The sequence below is a fragment of the Astyanax mexicanus genome, chromosome 13 (genome assembly GCF_023375975.1).
Source record: "Astyanax mexicanus isolate ESR-SI-001 chromosome 13, AstMex3_surface, whole genome shotgun sequence".
Classification (NCBI taxonomy): Eukaryota; Metazoa; Chordata; class Actinopteri; order Characiformes; family Acestrorhamphidae; genus Astyanax; species Astyanax mexicanus.
The window spans coordinates 32,362,923-32,385,732 of record NC_064420.1 but is presented as its reverse complement, the minus strand read 5'-3'; the positions used below and the strand labels follow the sequence as shown (position 1 = coordinate 32,385,732).

General features: G+C 38.0%; 1 protein-coding gene across 2 annotated transcripts in view; it reads left to right on the top strand.

Annotated features, from left to right (window-relative positions):
- dnmt3bb.1 (DNA (cytosine-5-)-methyltransferase 3 beta, duplicate b.1) overlaps positions 1 to 22,810 on the top strand; it is a 64,827-nt gene that overhangs the window by 10,284 nt on the left and 31,733 nt on the right. For both annotated transcript variants that reach the window (XM_007250004.4, XM_015605971.3), the window contains exons 3-5: positions 1,590 to 1,692; positions 20,532 to 20,682; positions 20,841 to 20,923. In XM_007250004.4, coding sequence (XP_007250066.2) covers positions 1,633 to 1,692; positions 20,532 to 20,682; positions 20,841 to 20,923 — 294 coding nt within the window. In that variant the 5' untranslated portion in view covers positions 1,590 to 1,632. The remainder of the gene's footprint in view (positions 1 to 1,589; positions 1,693 to 20,531; positions 20,683 to 20,840; positions 20,924 to 22,810) is intronic.

The window sequence follows — 22,810 nt, the reverse complement described above, 5'->3', positions numbered from 1 at the left end:
CCTTCTCTGTAGTTTATCGGTTTGGGACGGCATTTGTGACAACGTCTGGGTCCGGATCCGGATCGCGGTCCGCCTATTAGTGACCTCTGTTTTAAAGCTATCAAGATGAGTAAGTTAAGTACTAAGTTAACGCTCTGTTTACGCTAATTTTAGCAGCTAAATAGCAATTTAGCTTCTTCGTCATTTAATCAGCCACAACATGCCTCCTTTTCAGGTGCTCGTGCATCGCGGTTGTGCTGCCGAGGAAGGCAAGTTCTTCATTGCAGATATTGCATTGCACGCGTTTCACTTTTATTTTCTTGGTGATCCCACACTTTTGAGTTCTGTAGCGGGATAGCCATGAAACCAGAGCCTGTCTGTATAATGTCCTGAGATGTCGTCCACTACCTACCCCGGTTTCCACTACTGCGCATGTGCGTCCAGGACAGAAAGGCAGTCGCAGCAGTTTGGAGAGAAAAACAAAGAAAAAAAAAAAAACGACTAATCGACTATTAAATTAGTCGTCGACTATTTTAATAGTCGACATAATCGTGACTAGTCGACTAATCGTGGCAGCCCTAGTTAACACATCTCTAAATACTAAATAAGTTAATGTATTAGTTTAGACTTTGCTGTCAATAGTCACATTTATCATCTTGCTACCAGAAATTGTATTGGAATAGGGATTTATAGCATTAAACTGATGCTATACTTGTGTGTAAACAGAACAAGAATTTATAAACAGAAATAAATGAATCAAAGGTAATGTGTTGCACTCAAATCATGTGAAGTGGATCCAAATCTAAAGTGGATTCAAACACCTGGAATCTGACAACATTGACATGACAAAATTCTAAAAAGAGAGATGCTGCCCACATGTGATGATGACAGGATGTAGAAAGATTATATAGTGCGCTCACTAAACTGCAGTGTGACACTATATGTAACTGAACCCAGTGTATCCGATGTATCATACACTTTCAGACCCTGTTCCTTAGATTTTGAATGTAAATGTAAAGCATTTGTGTTACAAATTATATAATTTGTTAAATTATTAGCTCTCCCTCCGCTAAAATAAACTATTTCTTGTTCTTTGTGAAATACTATAGGTCTCTCTGAGTTGTATATGCATGCTGCATATGAAACTGTTCCTCAACCTGCATTATCTGCAGTAGCTAGTGAAGGAAAAATGTTCAGAAAAATGAGTCGATCAGGAAAAGCACCGCAAGCACAGACAGTTATTGTTAGCTATCTTGTGTAAGTAAAGTATAGGTTTAAATCGGATCTCCGGTTGATTCCACATTTTACCAAGACCTTAAATGTACTCTAGGCATGCACGGTTTGACAAGGTAGCACGACTCGTCAGAAGTTTTCAGTTTAGCTGAAAGAAACGCTCAGCCGCGGCATTGATAACTCATTTGATAATTCATACTAGAAACCACAACTACACATTATAAAATGAATGAAAAAATGATGGAATGAGATCTTTAATGGTATGAGTTTATTGAGTTTTAACAGCTTCTTTTATCTTTCAATGTTTATTATAATGCTTTATTATCTCTTTAAATATTATAAGTAATAATAAAAAATGCATCCTTCTTCTTCAACAGACTAGAAAAGAAGAAAAGCAAAGGGAATCCAGCTGAAAGTGCGATGCCATCCAACAAGTACTCGTCCGCTATCATGGCGGAAAGCGACAAGATGACGGCCACGGTAAGAGAACATCACCTTGCAGAACAGTGGAGGAGACTGTTAGCCTACACAGCCCCCTTATTATTTACTACTTAGCATCTTCATGTTACGCTCACTTTCACACATACCCACACACACACTCTAAGACACCTTTACACAGGGATGCAGTGGATTCCAGTTTCACTTGCATGTCTCTGCAGCGTTGAGAATGCAGGGTTCAGTAGGAGGGTAATGGTGCCGTGGAATTCTTCATACAAACACCAGATAGAGGCAGAGAGAGAGAGAAAAACGGAGAGACAGATAGAGATTCCTTCTAATAAATGTGGGGGATGCATTAGACCGTATGTAGGAGGAGGTGGCTAATCAGGTTTGCCGTATCAGCAGAGAAGTTTCAGGTTTTCTGACACACTTTCACTCCTGCTTTTTGTGATACTAGTGGAGAAAGTATCAATAGATATTAATGCTGAAAAACTGGAAATAATATAGATAATCATTTACCATAGTATAAATACGTCCATATAGTAAATAAAATAAATAGTAAGTTTTCATTGAATTATTTAAAACTGACTTATTTATTACCTACTAATTAACCTGCTAAGAATCTACTGATGAAATTAATAAATTAAAATGACTCTTTAACTTAGAATATACAGATTCTATAGTACCTTCTAATTATTCAGTAACTACACATTTTCAGTATGGTCATGATATTCAGTACTTAATAATAAGGTATCGTATCATATCATGTCATATCATATGCAAATTTGATTTTTAATTTTTCCAAACAATTTGACACAGTAAAAAAATATTTTATTATTTTACTGTTTACTCAATGTACTTTTAATTGTTTGTTTTTGGTTTATATGCATACAATAAATATGCTGCATATTATTTTCTCGGTAGATGATGCATTACTGTTATTTATTACATTTATGACATTATACATTACTTTTTTTATTACATTTCTTTTGTTCCACTATGAGTGTTAAAATAAAATATCCAAAAATATCACAATATTATTTTTAGCGACATTTCACCCACCCATACTTACTAATAAATTACTAATTTGGTATCTTTTAAATAATATTTTATAAAAACATACTATGAAACAAGCATCAACCAAGTCAATCTTGAAGTGTGCTTTTTTACATGCACTTCTTCAATGTAAAGTTATATATATATACACTACCGTTCAAAAGTTTGGGGTCACATTGAAACGTCCTTATTTTTGAAGGAAAAGCACTGTACTTTTCAATGAAGAAAACTTTAAACTAGTCCTAACTGTAAACAAATACACTCTGTACATTGCTAATGTGGTAAATGACTATTCTAGCTGCAAATGTCTGGTTTTGGTGCAATATCTACATAGGTGTATAGAGGCCCATTTCCAGCAACTATCACTCCAGTGTTCTAATGGTACAATGTGTTTGCTCATTGGCTCAGAAGGCTAATTGATGATTAGAAAACCCTTGTGCAATCATGTTCACACACCTGAAAACAGTCTAGCTCATTACAGAAGCTACAAAACTGACCTTCCTTTGAGCAGATTGAGTTTCTGGAGCATCACATTTGTGGGGTCAATTAAACGCTCAAAATGGCCAGAAAAAGAGAACTTTCATCTGAAACTCGACAGTCTATTCTTGTTCTTAGAAATGAAGGCTATTCCATGCGAGAAATTGCTAAGAAATTGAAGATTTCCTACAACGGTGTGTACTACTCCCTTCAGAGGACAGCACAAACAGGCTCTAACCAGAGTAGAAAAAGAAGTGGGAGGCCGCTTTGCACAACTAAGCAAGAAGATAAGTACATTAGAGTCTCTAGTTTGAGCAACAGACGCCTCACAGGTCCCCAACTGGCATCTTCATTAAATAGTACCCACAAAACACCAGTGTCAACATCTACAGTGAAGAGGTGGCAAAGAAAAAGCCATATCTGAGACTGGCTAATAAAAGAAAAAGATTAAGATGGGCAAAAGAACACAGACATTGGACAGAGGAAGACTGGAAAAAAGTGTTGTGGACGGATGAATCCAAGTTTGAGGTGTTTGGATCACAAAGAAGAACGTTTGTGAGACGCAGAACAAATGAAAAGATGCTGGAAGAATGCCTGACGCCATCTGTTAAGCATGGTGGAGGTAATGTGATGGTCTGGGGTTGCTTTGGTGCTGGTAAGCTGGGAGATTTGTACAGGGTAAAAGGGATTCTGAATAAGGAAGGCTATCACTCCATTTTGCAACGCCATGCCATACCCAGTGGACAGCGCCTGATTGGAGCCAATTTCATCCTACAACAGGACAATGACCCTAAACACACCTCCAAATTGTGCAAGAACTATTTACAGCAGAAGCAGGCAGCTGGTATTCTATTGGTAATGGAGTGGCCAGCGCAGTCACCAGATCTGAACCCCATTGAGCTGTTGTGGGAGCAGCTTGACCGTATGGTACGCCAGAAGTGCCCATCCAACCAATCCAACTTGTGGGAGCTGCTTCTAGAAGCGTGGGGTGCAATTTCTCCAGCTTACCTCAACAAATTAACAGCTAGAATGCCAAAGGTGTGCAATGCTGTAATTGCTGCAAATGGAGGATTCTTTGATGAAAGCAAAGTTTGATGTAAAAACAATGTTATTTCAAATACAAATCATTATTTCTAACCTTGTCAATGTCTTGACTCTATTTTCTATTCATTTCACAATGTATGGTGGTGAAAAAGTGTGACTTTTCATGGAAAACACAAAATTGTTTGAGTGACCCCAAACTTTTGAACGGTAGTGTATATATATATATATATGTATATATATATCGCAATATAAACTTTGGCCATATCGTCCAACACTTATTTCTTTAAAACATCTTTAGCTTTTTTTCAGAAGGATCAGATTTATTCTTTTTATCCAGCATTTTCTGCTGATATCAGCCCCATCCAGAGATGCATAAATACTGATACATTCACCTGCAGTGACTACTAAAGAAATTAAGCTCAGCTTGCCATTTGCCATCCCTCTCTCACCCTCTCTCCAGCCTGCGGAGAGAGTGAGAGCACAGCAACTGCCCCTGTGAAGCTTGGCAGCCCATAGCCCAGCTGCTAGTAAAGACCAGTAGATAAACAGAGAGTGTGTGTGTATGTGTGCTGTGGCTTCCCCTGTCTCGGTCCAAGGGAAGATGTGGATGTACTGTGCATGTGTGTGTGTGTGTGTGTGTGGAGGGGGTTGATTTAGTCTGCAGTTCAGATGGTCCTGCTGGACACACACACACACACACATGCACAGTACATCCACATCTTCCCATGGCAGCTTGCCATGGCAAATTCTTTTTATCCAGCATTTTCTGCTGATATCAGCCCCATCCAGAGATACATAAATACTGATACATTCACCTGCAGTGACTACTAAAGAAATTAAGCTCAGCTTGCCATTTGCCATGGCAAGCTGCCATGGGAAGATGTGGATGTACTGTGTGTGTGTGTGTGTGTGTGTGTGTGTGTGTGTGTGGAGGGGGTTGATTTAGTCTGCAGTTCAGATGGTCCTGCTGGACAGTGCTCATCATTGGCCTCACTTTGATTTTTACACTGACTGAACCTGCTGAACTGTGTGTGGCTCCTCCACTTTCTGTACACCCCAGCCCACACTCTGCTCGGTTGCTGGTGGCTGATTGAAAGGATGACCTTGTAACCGCAAGTTTCTTTGCTTATAGACTTCATCTCTAGACTCTACTGTATAAAAAAGCCGTACTTTTGACTGTTAGCTGTGTGTAGACATTAGAGATTGTTGAAACTGCGCTTTAGGGCGTATTCACACCAGCACTATTTGGTCCGGTTAAAACGAACTCTGGTCCGTTTGTAACTTTAGTGCGGTTCGATTGAGCAGGTGTGAAAACAGTAATCGCACTCGGGTGAGGATCAAAAGAACCGGACCGAGACCAGCTAGAGGAGGTGATCTCGGTCCGGTCCCAAACGAACTCCGGTGCGGTTCACTTGTGGTAAGAATGTAATCTGGTCTCGATCTGACCCAGCTATTAAATGTAGTCCATTTATTTGAGCTAAACTGCTGATTAGGCACGTTTTAAACTGATATGTTAGCCAGATAACGCTAATTACCACAGCTAAGAACAAATGCTGTGTTCATGCACGCACGGTCTGTGCTGCGTTCACTGCTCACAGCTGCTTGACTCGGTTTACTATGTTTACATCTGCGCTGCACGTCCAAACGCTGTGTTGGACTTCACGCTGGAACACAGAATCTTCTCGCTATATTTATTTTTTTCGTATATTTATATTAACTCCCGCGCCAGACAGCTCTGACCAATCAGAGACCACAGCCTGCTCGCGTCGTTTATTGGTGCGCATTTTTTGGTGCGTTTAGATTTATGCCTGTGTGAAACCAGACAAAACAAAGGGAGAAAACGCTCCAAGTAAATGAACTCATCAACTGATTCGGACCAGAGAAACAAACTACAGGTGTGAAAATGGCCGTAGATGGTTATTTTAAAGGCCATATTCACATTACTAGGATGAAGTAATACAAATCAGATTTTGTGCCTTAGGGCTGTGTGGACATGTCAAAACAGATCTTTCATATCAGATTTAAGTCACTTTAACATGTGGTCCTCAGATTTTTGTAAGCATGCAGGGCCATTTCATGCATTTCATGGCATTTGAGGGGCCCCAAGCAAAATATAAGTTTTCTTGTCTCTTCTTTTCTAGCTTCCTAATAGATTGCTCCACTTCATTGTTGCTGAAGTTTCATATTTTGCCGGCAGCAGGAATGCAGAACCTGGTTGCCTGGCAGCTGTCAGCAACTAGTGGGAGGGGCCCCCTTAAGGAAGTTGTTGTACTGTCCTGCATTGTCCGTCACAGAATTTAAAGGGACTCTCAGACAGTCTGGTGTTGCTTTCAATTCATATGCAGCCATTGTCTTGGGGCTACTGATGAATCTACTGATGAAATTAATAAATTAAAATGACTCTTTAACTTAGAATATACAGATTCTATAGTACCTTCTAATTATTCAGTAACTACACATTTTCAGTATGGTCATGATATTCAGTACTTAATAATAAGGTATCGTATCATATCATGTCATATCATATGCAAATTTGATTTTTAATTTTTCCAAACAATTTGACACAGTAAAAAAATATTTTATTATTTTACTGTTTACTCAATGTACTTTTAATTGTTTGTTTTTGGTTTATATGCATACAATAAATATGCTGCATATTATTTTCTCGGTAGATGATGCATTACTGTTATTTATTACATTTATGACATTATACATTACTTTTTTATTACATTTCTTTTGTTCCACTATGAGTGTTAAAATAAAATATCCAAAAATATCACAATATTATTTTTAGCGACATTTCACCCACCCATACTTACTAATAAATTACTAATTTGGTATCTTTTAAATAATATTTTATAAAAACATACTATGAAACAAGCATCAACCAAGTCAATCTTGAAGTGTGTTTTTTTACATACACTTCTTCAATGTAAAGTTATATATATATATATATATATATATATATATATATATATATATATATATATCGCAATATAAACTTTGGCCATATCGTCCAACACTTATTTCTTTAAAACATCTTTAGCTTTTTTTCAGAAGGATCAGATTTATTCTTTTTATCCAGCATTTTCTGCTGATATCAGCCCCATCCAGAGATACATAAATACTGATACATTCACCTGCAGTGACTACTAAAGAAATTAAGCTCAGCTTGCCATTTGCCATCCCTCTCTCACCCTCTCTCCAGCCTGCGGAGAGAGTGAGAGCACAGCAACTGCCCCTGTGAAGCTTGGCAGCCCATAGCCCATCTGCTAGTAAAGACCAGTAGATAAACAGAGAGTGTGTGTGTATGTGGGCTGTGGCTTCCCCTGTCTCGGTCCAAGGGAAGATGTGGATGTACTGTGCATGTGTGTGTGTGTGTGTGTGTGTGGAGGGGGTTGATTTAGTATGCAGTTCAGATGGTCCTGCTGGACAGTGCTCATCATTGGCCTCACTTTGATTTTTACACTGACTGAACCTGCTGAACTGTGTGTGGCTCCTCCACTTTCTGTACACCCCAGCCCACACTCTGCTCGGTTGCTGGTGGCTGATTGAAAGGATGACCTTGTAACCGCAAGTTTCTTTGCTTATAGACTTCATCTCTAGACTCTACTGTATAAAAAAGCCGTACTTTTGACTGTTAGCTGTGTGTAGACATTAGAGATTGTTGAAACTGCGCTTTAGGGCGTATTCACACCAGCACTATTTGGTCCGGTTAAAACGAACTCTGGTCCGTTTGTAACTTTAGTGCGGTTCGATTGAGCAGGTGTGAAAACAGTAATCGCACTCGGGTGAGGATCAAAAGAACCGGACCGAGACCAGCTAGAGGAGGTGATCTCGGTCCGGTCCCAAACGAACTCCGGTGCGGTTCACTTGTGGTAAGAATGTAATCTGGTCTCGATCTGACCCAGCTATTAAATGTAGTCCATTTATTTGAGCTAAACTGCTGATTAGGCACGTTTTAAACTGATATGTTAGCCAGATAACGCTAATTACCACAGCTAAGAACAAATGCTGTGTTCATGCACGCACGGTCTGTGCTGCGTTCACTGCTCACAGCTGCTTGACTCGGTTTACTATGTTTACATCTGCGCTGCACGTCCAAACGCTGTATTGGACTTCACGCTGGAACACAGAATCTTCTCGCTATATTTATTTTTTTCGTATATTTATATTAACTCCCGCGCCAGACAGCTCTGACCAATCAGAGACCACAGCCTGCTTGCCTGGCAGCTGTCAGCAACTAGTGGGAGGGGCCCCCTTAAGGAAGTTGTTGTACTTTCCTGCATTGTCCGTCACAGAATTTAAAGGGACTCTCAGACCAAAATGGTTAGGATATAATACATTTTAAAACACTTTAAAAAATAAATAAATACATTTAGAATTTAGAATACCCTTAAAAAAGCTACTGCCTCCAGCTTTTGTTTAACATTTCTGTCACTGGAGGTCTGCTGTAGTTTTTGACAGTGTCATTCTCACTTAAGAAACAATAAATCAATTGGGCCAGCAAAAAAAGAACAGTAAATGAGAGTATTCTGTGGAAAATTATGTTGATGTTATCCTAAGAGTCAAAAAGAAATCACCATTATCTTTACCAGACAATACCACCACCTTTATCTTATCTTTATCTTAGCTTGAAATGTATTGGCTTTTTCTAGAGTGATCCCAACATTACAGAAAGAGAAGTCTTGTCTATGTTCAGACTTCCATGTAAAGTGCTGACCACCAGTGTTAACTGTTTACATTGTCTTCGGATCATGTTTGACCCTTAGGACAAAGGGAGTATACAGAATGCTGAGAATGCACAAAGGTTAAGTCTCTTGTTAAGGTCGAGTCATTACAAGTCAGACATTCAACAATCTCCGCTACGTTGTTGCGTGATATGATAAAGAGTAGTACCATTATACGTTTGCTGAAACTGTGTTTTAAATGGATTTTTAAAAGATACCATAGAGTAATCACTTTGGGTTTGCTAAGGATGTGTTCACATTACCAGGCTGAAGTGACTCAAATCAGATTTTTTTGCCTTGTGTGTCATAGCTGATTTGTTTAGGGCTATTCAGACGTGTCAAAACCAATCTCTCCAAATCTCATTTGAGGCGCATGCAACATGAGAACACATATCTTATTTTTATTTTGCCTGTATATCGAATTTTGAGACTACACACAGGTTTAATTGAATTTGATTCAAGCCTGAGACATTCTAAACTTTGGTTGTTCTCTGGTTCGAATCCTGTTCATGTAGTTTGCTGTCAGCTATCAGAGCCCTGAGAGAGCACAATTGGCCTTACTCTGTCTTACTCACAAGGCTGTGTCTGTGAACTGATGTATCGGAACCGAGTCGCTGCACTTTCCTGTGAGCGTGCTGTGATGCTACTCAGCAATGCTACATAAGCAGCAGTTGGAAAAGAGGCTGTAGCTGACTTCACATGTATTGGAGGAGGCATGTGCTAGTCTTCACCCTCCTGGTGTTGAGGTATCACTAGTGATGGGGGAGTCCTAATGAGTGGGTTGGATAATTGCCCATGTAAATTGGGGAGAAAATGGAAAAAAAATAGAAATAAAATGATAAATAAAGTGGTTGTTAATGATGTATTATGTAAGGTGTGCTGGGAGCAGACGGTATTTCTCAAGGTAGTGATAGTTCAGAACAGTTTCACTTCATATTAGTAAAAATGTTTATCTGCCCACAGCACTTCAGCGTGTATGGCTTCACAGTTCGCTCTGACTGCTGTCGCTAAGCACGAGGCTGGACTGGACTCACTCAGCGTGGTGCAGCTCTGTGTTATTGTGAACAAGAGGTGTTAATACGTCAGGGTCTTTCACACTTGCAGCTTTCAACAGAAGTTGACGGGTGGCCTCTGCGGCTTCGCTCCTACCTTTTTTTTTAGAATGTAGATGCTGATCTGCATCTTCCCGCTGTGCTTTTGAAGGGCCACTTTTTTTCTTTTGTTTGTTCTGGCATTGATGAACGACCACTACATGTACACTCAGTTGACAGTAACTTGCGGGTGTAACTGCTTATGGGTCACAGATACACTTCTTTTACTGAAATTACTGAAAATGTATTTTTTTCTGGAGTTTTGTATTTTTGTTGAGTTTGACTGGATTAATTATATATGTTTTTTTGCTTGCTTCAGATTTGGCCATCTTAATGGTTCACTTTAATAAAACTCCATTGTAAGTGACTTGTATCTGTCTGTAATGTGAACAAATCTGTCCTAGAATCAGGACACGTTTGACTTGCTTTGAGCAAACATATATTTTAAGGAGGATTTCCTCTTTTAGTTTTTCCTCTTTTTTCCTCTTTTAGTAATTCTTAGGCATCTTGCTTGCACTGCTCTTTTGAGGTATATCTACAGATTTTGAAAGATGTTTAGGTCACGGCACTGGGTGGCCAATTGTTAAAATTATTAATTGAATCCATTCTCTTCCCACTGCCTGTGAAATATTTCCAGTGAATGAATGAATGAATAAATGATGTTACACTTATATAGCACCTTTCTAGAAACGACCAAGGGCGCTTTACAATTTACACATTTTACACACAACCATTTATACTCAACAATCATCCACACACTGGTGAGAACCACAGCCAATAGCACACAGCGTACTCTCAACCGGAAACAACCGTGCAACTGGAGGACTACATCGGGCACTACAGCATTTACCCTGGACAGAGTGCCAATCTATATCTGGGCACACAATTATACATACATTTTATACAGACACACACAATCCCATACAATATACATGCCTATAAATACATATACAAATCAGTTTAGAGTATTACATTTTTTAGGGGGCAATTTAAAGTATCACATTTTCCTGATCTCCATGTTTTTGGACTGTGGGAGGAAACCAGAGTCAGAGGGAACATGGAAACTCCACTCAGATAGGGACTTGAACCAAAGACCCCAGTGCCTTAGCCACTGTGCCATGCAGCCACTGGCTACAACAAAAGCCCAACACATGATTGATCCTCCCCTATGCTTTCCATGTATTACACCCTGCATCCTAATTAAAAACAACTCTCCAACTGGAGAGTTGGAAAGTTGTTTTTAATTAGGATGCAGGGTGTAATACATGGAAATTAAAGGGATATAAATGTGGTATCCAAACCTGCTTGTTTATTGTTTCTTCGGAAATCAAGGGTATTCAAAATAGTTTATGCTGCTTTTGTTGGAATACCTGTCGCTACTGTCCAGGAAGGGGATTTTACTAAATTGTTCAGGCATTATTGTGGGCATTTGATTGCATTTGGTCTCTGCAACAAGAGCATTAATGAGGTCAGGATGGTGGATGATCACAAGCTCATACTCAACTCATCCCCAGCTCATCCTCAAAAACACTGGATGGAGTACCATGATTCTAGAAAACTCAATTCCACAGCCTGGCATTAAGCTGTTGGATTGGTGTCTACATAGATTTGGGCATTTAATGTACATATAGATTATTTAATGTTGTTAATGAATGCATTTTTCATTTATTAGTGTTTTTTACAAATAAACATGTATTGCTGGGCATTATTAGTAGTTATTATGATACTAACAGTCATAGACAGTTATAGACACAGGAAATTGGAAATCCAGCTGTGTGTATTTTAACACGCGGTGTGAATATATGCAGTACAGTAGTTACAGTGTGTGTTATCAGTGTGTTGGCCAACAGTTGAGAAGATCAGATAACTGCTGGATTTCCTTCCTCTTCTAGCTTTTGTTTCTTCTTGTTTGTGGCTCCTGTGTTCTGGACAAGTGACCCTCATGTGTGATTTACTATTGCAGAGTGCCTCTGGCTCTGCCATATCAGTGTGTGTGTGTGTGTGTGTGTGTGTGTGCATCTTTGTAGGGGGAGAGCTCTTCTAGTTGAAAGACACTGCTGCAGACATGCAAGGAATGCTGGGAGCTCTAAGGAGGTGTCATTGGGTCTCCAGTTCATTCCTTGCAGATCTCTCTTTCTCTCACTCTTTTTTCAAGTCCATGGGGCCCTTCCAGTCCCAGAGGAAAAACAAACGAAGGAAGCGAGGACCCCCTAAACCCTATAACCCCACCTCTGCCTCCCGCTTCCCCTCCCATAGGACTCATGCAGTCAAATCGCTTTAGGAAAGTGCATCCTTAATCATTAGCCACGGCCAGCACACACTCGTGCTGAATTGGTCTTGCATGGTTTACTTATTTCATAGTTTCTTCCTAAACTTAAAAAAGAGACCAGTTTCTCTGATTTTGCTATTTATATGTATATGTTTGAGTAAAATGAACATTGTTGTTTTATTCTATAAACAACAGACAACATTTCTTCCAAATTGCAATTAAAAATATTGTCATTTAATGCATTTATTTGCAGGAAATGAGAAATGGCTGAAATAACAAAAAGATGCAGAGTTTTCAGACCTTAAATAATGCAAAGAAAACAAGTTCATATTCATAAAGTTTTAAGAGTTCAAAAATCAATATTTGGTGGAATAACCCTGGTTTTTAATCACAGTTTTTTCTTGCATCTTGGCATGTTCTCCTCCACCAGTCATACACACTGCTTTTGGATAACTTTATGCCACTTCTGGTACAAAATTCTTTGGTTTGATGGCTTGTGATCATCCATCTTCCTCTTGATTATAATTCAGAGGTTTTCAATTTGGTCATCGTTTTTAACTGGTCTCTTATTTTTTACAGAGCTGTATATTGTGGGTTTGAGCATGTTTGGCATAGTTTTGCAGCTCTTGGTCTGGATTATGTTGGAATTTTATTGTATTGCAAGTGGTTTTGATACCAATGATAAACTTGCAAAAAAAGGCTTATTAAAGTTTATGGTTTTGAAAATATACTGTTCAGCTCACTCTCACTCTGTGTGCTGAATAAAAGCATTGTTCAAATTAAGCCTAATGAATTTTCTTTAAGAGGTCAGGCCAGAATCCAGTTCACTTTATTGACTTTGTTCAAAACACATTAAAATTGAATTGGCTGATATAAGCCATAGTGCATAGTTCAGTCTAACCCAATAACAATTATATATGGCAAAGTACACATTTGTTTTTTTGCTACAGTTCATGGTAAATGTACTCAAATTCCATCAATGCTGTTTGCAAAATCCATGTATCTCCAAAATGGAGGAAAGGAAAAAAATGGTTTAAATTCATTTTGGAGCATTTTTATTGGCCCGTACATTATGAAATGTACACAATGAGCACAATATTGCATTACAGCGACAATATATATATTTCCAGAGTTAGACTGTATATTAAGCTGTAATTGACATATTTTATAGCTCATTTGTGAGTGAAATGTCATCACAGAAATAAGGATAAATGCCAATCTATAGTGTGTTAGATCCATAGTGCTTATCTGATCCATATTGATCCATAAATCATTGTTGATTGTTGATTATTGATCTCTTCCTTCAGTGTTTAGTCTTATAAACCTAATCTGTCTGACTCAGCCTACACCGCAGTCATTCGTCTTATGTGAGTTATGTGTGTGTGTGTATTGTGCATGTGTGTGAGTGTTTATGTGCAATTCACCAGACTGGCTCCAGTATGTGAGCATGTCTGTGTTTCTGTGTGTGCGCTTGTGTGTGTGTGTGTGTGTGTGTTTGTGTGTGGTTACAGGGTTAACGGGTGCATTCTGGAAAGGGGGGCATGTCCCCCCGTAGCAGAGCACTCATCTAGAGCAGTGCATGATGGGAAGGGAGAGTTGAGGGCAGCAGACGGAGGAGCTTTTTTTACAGTCGCTTTTTTCCCTCTTAATTGCTCTAATGGGGAATATCTAACTGTACCCACTGTATCTCTCTCTCTTCCTCTCTTGCACACACACTCCAACACACTCTCCATCTGTTGCGTCCTCTCTGTCTGTCCATCTGTCTGGAGTGAGTTTTTGTAGCGCAGAATGTGTGCTGGAACATCATGGTCTGAGCACTTGTGTTTAAATTCTGTTGGTCTGGCTGGTTCTGGTTTGCCAGTTTGTGAACTTCTTGTGTTTTTACATTTGTCTACAGTTGAGAAAAAGTATTAATTTATGCAACAAATATATTTTAAGTTTATGTATGTGTAATATATTAGATTAGAAACCGTTGTTTCCATGGCTTACTTAAGAATGTGCTCCGTGGAACAAGCTTTAGAAATGAAATGATATAGTTAAAATTATATTTATCAGGGCTCTGAGGACTAAGACACTGTCACTATGATCAGGAGTTCGCCGGTTCGAATCCTGTTGATGCAGCTTGCCATCGGCTACCGGAGCCCTAAGAGAGCACAATTGGCCTTGCCCTCTCTGGGCGGGTGGATAGTGCTCTCTCCCCACATCACTCCAAAAAAGGGTGATGTCGATCAGCACGAGGCATCTGTGAGCTGATGTATCGGTACCAAGCACCTGCGGTTTCCGCCGAGCGCGGGGCAAAGCATAAATCCATAGAATTTTACTTGAATGTTCAAATATTCATTTTAATTCATCTTTTTTTATAAATGGCATGCTTGCTTGTGTTATTTTGCCATGCTTGTGAATGCTTCTATTATGCAGAAAAGGCCATTACATCCCTCTTTATCAGATCGATTAGACTGTAAATTAGTAAAAACTTGCAAAGTTTCATTTTATTTCCATGTGCTTGTTTCTACCTTTCACCTAAAAGATGTGCATGAGGTGCTTTACATCCTAGGGTTTTATGTGTTATGCCTGGAGTTCAATGGGTTAAAAAGATACATACTTTATCTTTATACTTATTATCATATTTTAGGCCACAGTCCAATAAGTATAATTATGAGTTTATAAAATAATATTATAAAAGATCCCCCTATGTTTGTTTAATACCCATGGGAAACAGTCTGACTTGCATTTAAATACACAGAAGTTTAAGAACAAAAATGTTTTGCTTAAAAACTCTCTTAAATCTTAAATTAAAGCTTGATAATTGTTCCTGTTCTATCATGTGGTAAATAAACATGACTTAAAGCCCCCAAAGCATGAGTTACTAAACCACTTGTTGCACCTTTATTTTTAGAACTGTATTGTATGTATGTGTGCTTAATTGATGCCCCAAAAACGGTAAGGACACAGTGCTAAAAGACAACCCAGGAATGCTAAGCTGGAGGGATACAATACTCCAGCTAAGTGGCCCACTCGTAGTTTGCTTGTGCTTACTATCTTTCTATCAAATGCACAGATTTCAATCAAGTAAATAAATTAATTAATTTATTCTAATTGCAGCTAAAAGCATTACCTGATCAAACAACACAGTTTGTGTTAGAATTTCAAAATTGCTACTTTTTCGGGTGCACTTTGGCAGTGGTAGGTCCTGGCACAGTTAAACACAAGCATGCTCACGCTATGAGTCTGTGTGTGTGTATGTGTGTGTTTGACTGTGTGCCTATGCAAGTTGGCAGACTCTGTGGTTCTCTGCAGCACAGCTGTGGTGTGAAAGATTTCTGGCATTCCTGCAAGAGATTCCAGAAACGCGACAGCAGCCTGTATTGTTCCCACAAACGCACTCAAGCACTGTAGTGACTTAATCCATCTCTTCTAGTCACGGTACTCTGATAAGAAGTCCCTGTGATATAAGCAGAGGAAAAGCATAGGCCCCTTCAGTCTTGTAGTGCTGGGGTACTGGTGGCTCAGCGATTAGCGCAGTGTGGCTGTAGGTTTTCATTCCAGCCAAGCAGAAGCATTTGATCAGTTATTTAAAAACTGACAAACTGGTTGGAAAAGTGGAATCAGATGGGCTGCTGATTGTTTAGAAGAAAAGCTTGCAGCCACTTGGGTTATTCATATTTGTGTTTGGCAAGTGGCCACTGTTGGGCTCTTGAGCTAGGCCCTAACCTGCAGTGATGCTTGTGCCCATTGCTCTGGGGATTTGACCTCACAGAGGGTTAAAGGCCTTGCTTTAAGACCCTGTGTAAATTTAGTCCTATTCAAACTGTGCTCAAGAAAACAAATTCCAGCATGAGAAGAGCATGTACAGTACAGTGTAAATTAATACTGAAGTCATCCAGATTATGAAGAACCAAGCAATTATGTAGTGAATTTAAAAATGTTTAACAGACCAAAATACTATTAAGGTGGCTTTTAACTGGGGTGCTGTTGACTTGTGGTTTCTGAGGTTGGTAGCTCTGTTTATCTTATCCTGTGCAACAGAGGGAACTCTTGTTCTTCCTTTCCTGGGACAGACCTGACGAGAGCCAGTTTCATCATAAAGTTTTTAATGGTCTTTGCAACTGCAACTGAGGATGCTTTCAAAGTTCCTACAATTTTTTTTTTTTTCGGATTGACTGACCTTAATTTTTTTAAGTATTTTTTTTGTTAGTTGAGTAGCTTTTGCTATAATATGGATTAGAACATGAAACACTGAAATAGGGCTATTCACTATATACCAACTATACCTCAACATTAAGAAGGCAGGAAATTCAAGTAATCAACTCTTGACAAGTTCAGTACAGCTGTTAACTGAAAGCCATTCCAGATGACTCCACCTGATAAAGCTCATAAAGAAAACCTGTCATCTAAGCAAGAGGTGCCTACTTTGAATGATCTAAAATATAAAACATATTTTGGTTTGGAATTATTTAATAAACTTTTCTGTTCATGTTTTTTAGTATTATCTTCAATGCAGACAATTTTACAATAATGAAAAACACTGAATTTAAGTTACGTCCAATCTTTTGACTGGTTCTGTATGTGGCACTGTAGTTACTGACAGTAACTAAAAAAAAGCTGTAGTTGTTACAGTATGTTATTTGAAAGTTCTTGAAAAGGTAAAACAAGCCACAGATGTCAGTCATCAGGGTTGCCAGAGTGTATGTGTGTGGACGCTGCCAAGGCCGAGACATCAGCATTTAGAGCAGCTTTTTAAAGCACATTTACAGCCTAGTCATTTAGATTTTGTGCTGTGCTTGTGTGTTTAGAAACTGGCAGTTCGCTTCAGTGTTGGACTTACTTGCTACTCGCTCTGAACAGGAGCTCAAGTTCAAGCCTATCCGTGCCTTATTCGCTGCAAGGGATCCACTTCTGTCCCCTTCAGGTTAACAAAAAAAGAGAAAAACAATTAATTGTGCAGCCCTCAAGGCAAGTTTCATGCATTCAACAAAATAAGTCAAACCACTAATGTGAATTCATTAGTGATTTTAATTCGGTTGTTAAATAAACACACCCACACATTTTATGATCTTCAACATGCAGCCTGCTTTTCGTTACATTGCATTGTGTTTATTAAAGGTGTGACCTATTGTATCCCATGCAATAATATCACCAACATTTTTCGATATCATGAACGACATTATACCATTAAATATCGTGCCATATCACCCACCCCTAATTATCACATCCAGGTACTACTTTTTTTTTGCTGTTTTTAGCTAAAGAAAAATTCACACTGTTCTCATTTCCCATTATATATCTATTAAAGATTATATCTGTCCAGTATAATTTATTTTACTTTAATCCTGGATATATGGAGATATTTAGAGAGCATTATTAGTATCATGACATTCTGTATCATTGACTTCTGTTACAAATCTGAATTTTTAATATGAGAGTTAAGATGTCATTATGTCATTTTCATTTTGTTGCAGTAGTGTATTCTTGAAATAAATATATTTTTTATTAAATTTTTAAAATTGTTTTGTCACATCGCCAAAGTATCGTTATCGCGAAAATACCATGAAATATCATGACATTATTTTAGGGCCATATCGACCACCCCTAGTGTTGATTACCTTGTATTATATACACTAGACTTTTATTTGACAGTTTTCTTAACTTAGTTAAAAGCCAATATTGAAACTATTTAAAACACTTTAAATATGATTTAAAATGGCCCGTGTCTCAATCTAATTAGTGTTTATCCAGCCAGCTAATGTTAGCATACATCATGTCTGATCAACTGGAAATCACTTACTGGATAAATTGCATATCCTTTGTATCCAAAAATCCAAAAATACTCTACACATGTTGTCCTTTAAGCTATGTTGTAAACTCAGTGAAGGCAGTCTGAGACACTTCACGAGTTCTTGTAGAAGAGTGGGCCTACCAAATGAATAGGTGACTCTGCCTCTGATCTCTATTGACTCTGAGTATTGTAAAATTGTGAGATTAACTTTAAAATTTAAAATGATGACATTATCGTATTAAAAATAAACTTGAATATGTTAAAATGATGAAAAATGCTTCTACATGAAAAGCTGTGTGTTTAAATTTTTAACAGCAGTGTTAAAAGACCTGCTTTAACACAAAACTCCCAATAGCCCTAAGCACAGGACATAATCTTTAATTTTCTCACACCTCCACAGCTGCTGGTGAGTGTGTGTGTGTGTATGTGTGTATACAGTGTCAGCTCAGGAAGTAGAGTAGAGCCTTGTGCTAAAGAGCACACATTTAACACAAGTTTGTACGGCCTCTCCTTCAAGTCGTAACAGAGCCGGTACTGGCAGCTACATTAACCATGTGGTCTTGGCAGTCGTATAGAGCGAGAGAGAGAGAGAGTGAGAGAGAGACAGGCAGACAGTGGGGGATTTGGAACAGAGCCACCAGTTTCGTTCATGTTTCATAACACAGCGTTTAGGTAAATCGCATTTTTTGCCGCCAACTTTTGTTTTAGACAGATTTGACACAGATAAGAAAGTTCACATGTGTATAAGTGTGTGTATGTATACATGCAGTACTTGCCCTCAGGACCGTCTTTCACCAAGTCCATCATTTTATTTATCTTCACAGCTGTACAGAATCTCAATGTGTTTTTATTGGCCGAGTTAAATAGTGCTTTCTAGAAGCTTGCATTAGCAGTAGTTCATGTTCAGACAGACAAAGTAACAGGTTATAAATTAAATAGTGTAGAGGAGGGTTAAAATAATAACAATTTTACTGATATGTTTTTTAATTATTTGAAATTATTATTTTCTCAAGATTATGACATGTTATTGACTTTTGATTATATTTCATTCAGTTGTGGATTATAAAAAATAAAATATAGGAACACTTGTCACATTCTCGTCCTGTTCTGTGTCTCTCCTGTCTGTCTCTATGTTGTTCCTGCCCTCCTGTTTGTTATACCTATCTTAGAACATGGCCCTCTCTGTGTATTACATGTCTCCACCCATGTATTCATTGCTCCCACCTGTGTTAATTTGTAGCCCCGCCCCCTTATTACCTGTGCCCCGGTGTTTCCTGTTTTGTGTCCCCTCCATGTGTATTTAAGCCCTTGTGTTTTCAGTGTTAGGGTGTTGGTTCTTGTTTGTAAATATTTTATGTCAGTCAGGTTGCTGTTTCTCTGTTTTCTGTCTGTAGTTTATTTCTAGTTTATTCTAGTAGTTCTCCCTGTTCTCGTGTCATATTTTGAGTTTAGTTTTGGTTTATTGTTTGTTTTCTTGTTAAAAACAAAAAAACCTCACAGACATTTGGTAGATATTTAACCACTAATTTTGGGTAGCATTTTTTTTTTAAGAAATGGACTTTATTTTTTACTTATTTTTTGGTTCCTTGATGATTTATTGACTTATGATTACTGATAATGTCAGGTCTGTGCCTTTGTGGTTCTTGGGTTGTGTTTGACCATCTGAACCAGTTCTCACAATTTCCTTTGACCAGACAATGCCTGATTTACCAAATTTATTTTCATTAGTTTTGGTTCAATCCAATACAGTCCATGTTAAATATTATAAACAAAAATCCAAGTGAATTTTTTAAAAATTGCAGGTATTTTGGCAATGAAATGAACATTTTAAATCTGTTTAGAATCATTTTCTCTTTTGATTAAACATAAAACATCCCAGATAGCAATTTTATTATAACAACCATGTGATGTTCTCGTTTGATCAAACATGAGACATTGTAGATAGTAATTTGGTTATTACAGCTTCTTTATCTTCTCGTTTGATTACATTGTAGATATTTATTTATTATTACAACTTTTTTATGTTCTACAACTATCTGATTCTTTTATATAATTTACATCTTGGTTTTGCATACGTTAGAAATGTGATCTATAAAGTGGCACAGACCTAGCATTTTATGATCATTTTATTACAAATAATAATCATATAGTAATTTATCTGCAAGTAAATGGGACTCATTTATCTGTCATTTTCCTCAGTCACCTCTCACTGCTTGCCTAAATAAAAAGATTATAATGCATGAATATTGGCCACATTTGATGTACTGCACTCAGTAAGAGCTTTCTTCACAGAGGTTGAAGAAAGAGTGTGGACCCTGTAATAGTCTAATAACTGCTGCATTTTCTTTGTTACTCCATATGCTTTAAATCTTCTACAGATCTGTAAACCCACCACATGTTGTGCTATGCTTCTCTGAACTCCATCCTTTCTTTCTCAGGCTGCTGTAAATGGTGACATGTCTGCAGTTGAAGGTTTGTCAGAGAATAACAGTGGCCTGGAAATGACCAATGAGAATAGCCCTCTGACCGGAGCAGAGCCACCCTCGCCTTTCAGTCCTAAACAGAGTGGAGGAGCAGCATCTCCTGCAGGTAAACATTCACATACACACACAGGCATGCACACATTTTTACACATTCATACAATTTACAAACTGATATCAGTGTACATGATCACATTACTCTTTATTTTCTCTAATGTTCTCTCTTTCGTTTTTTCTGTCTCTTCTCTCTCTTATTTTCTCTCTTAGATGAAAGTGTGAACAGTCTGAGGAAAAGGTCTCGCAAACGTTCTGAATCAGAGTACGATACTGTGTGGGACTCCTGCAGTGAGGTCTGAACTTTATTAAATTTATTTTAATTCATTTCACATATTGGCAGTTTCATCCTATCAAAAAACTTTTTTTTTCCACTTTATTCAATCAAACAAGACTAACTACTTATTCTATAATGAAATGCGCATTTGGTTTGTGTTTTTTCATCAACTGATGAGATCCATGACATACTTAGAAAAGCATATAATTTAAAACAATAACAAATGTATCATAATACAATTAATTCATATTGCCAAGTACAGCTCTGGAAAAAAATAAGAGACCACTTAAAAATGATGAGTTTCTTTGATTTTACCAAATTGAAAACCTCTGGAATATAATCAAGAGGAAGATAGACGAACACAAGCCATCAAAACAAGCTGAACTGCTTAAATATTTGCACCAAGAGTGGCATCAAGTTATCCAAAAGCAGTGTGTAAGACTAGTGGAAAAGTACATGCCAAGATGCTTGTTTTCATTGCATAATTTGAGGTCTGAAAGCTCTGCATCTTTTTTGTTATTTCAGCCATTTCTCATTTTCTGCAAATAAATGCTCTAAATGACAGTATTTTGGGGGAATTAAGGAGGTTGTCCCTAGTTTATAGAATAAAACAACGATGTTCATTTTACTCAAACATATACCTATAAATAGCAAAGTTAGAAATTCTGATTCAGAAACTAAAGTAGTCTCTTATTTTCTTCAAGAGCTGTATATATAACCTATTAATAACCTCTGGGCACCAATTCTAATGCCAGGAGTGGGCTAGAGGGGTGTTAAGCCCCCCAGCATTGAGTTCTGGTCAGTAGAGCTCTGTTCTCCAGAATGATGATGCTCCATTTACAGAGTAGACACAGTATTGTGTGTATGTGTGTGCGTTCATGTGCATGTGTGTGTGTAAATGTATGTGGGAAATTCATTTAACCCTCATGAACCCTCATGACTTAAGTTATAATAACTTTCTATCTGGGAGATCAGAGAGATTTCTGAGCACTGATAAAGCAGGTAGCTTTATGAAAGTGCACCATGGGAATGTTATTGTGTTGCAGTGGACCTTGAATTTCTTTATTCTATGGGCTTTCCTTTTCTGCTGTGGTATATATAAACCTGTTAGAGGTAAAGATTATATATTTTGACAGTATATTACAAAAATAAATAGAAATAACTAAATTATTGTAATTTTTTTCATGATTTGATGATATCATAATAAAGTAATCAGACCCTTTTAGATTAGTGTACTTTTAATAAGGAGATAAAGTGAGCATACACACTTGCCAAGTATTTATTAAAAAAACACAAAAGAAACAAACAAGGAACCACAAAAACAAAATAATAAAGAAATATGAAGAACATAGAGACAGAAAGAACATGGAAACACGTAACCTGACTGATGATAGGACGTACAACCAAGGTCCTATTACCCAGTTATCCTTTATATGAACCCTGCCATCACCTACCCACCCCTGAAAGAGCATGGCCAGTTATGCTGTCTTAAGCCCTATCTTGACGGGATTAGTTTCCCAGGGGGATGTCTGTGAAAAATATTTCACACTTCTACTCAGTGATGAAACTCTTGCATCCGGAAAGCGATTAAAAACACAGGAGGACCAGTGATTTTTTTGGGCCTTTTTGGTCACATGACATTGTGTGCAGTAGCTTCTCCATTTCCACTAGCTTTGTTTATGTGAATCTCCGTGGAAACGCACATCCAAAGTGTAATAACGGTGCATAGGAGTGGACAAATAGCTATTTTATTAAACATGAGATGATGAAACTCAGAGATGTGCATCCGGACGGGACTAAAATTACCAAAGAACCATGGAGTTCAGCGAAAAGCAGTATATAATTCAGCCTGTAATTTTCTATAAAAAACACGGGTACATGATTGTTCTGGACGGAAATAAAATCA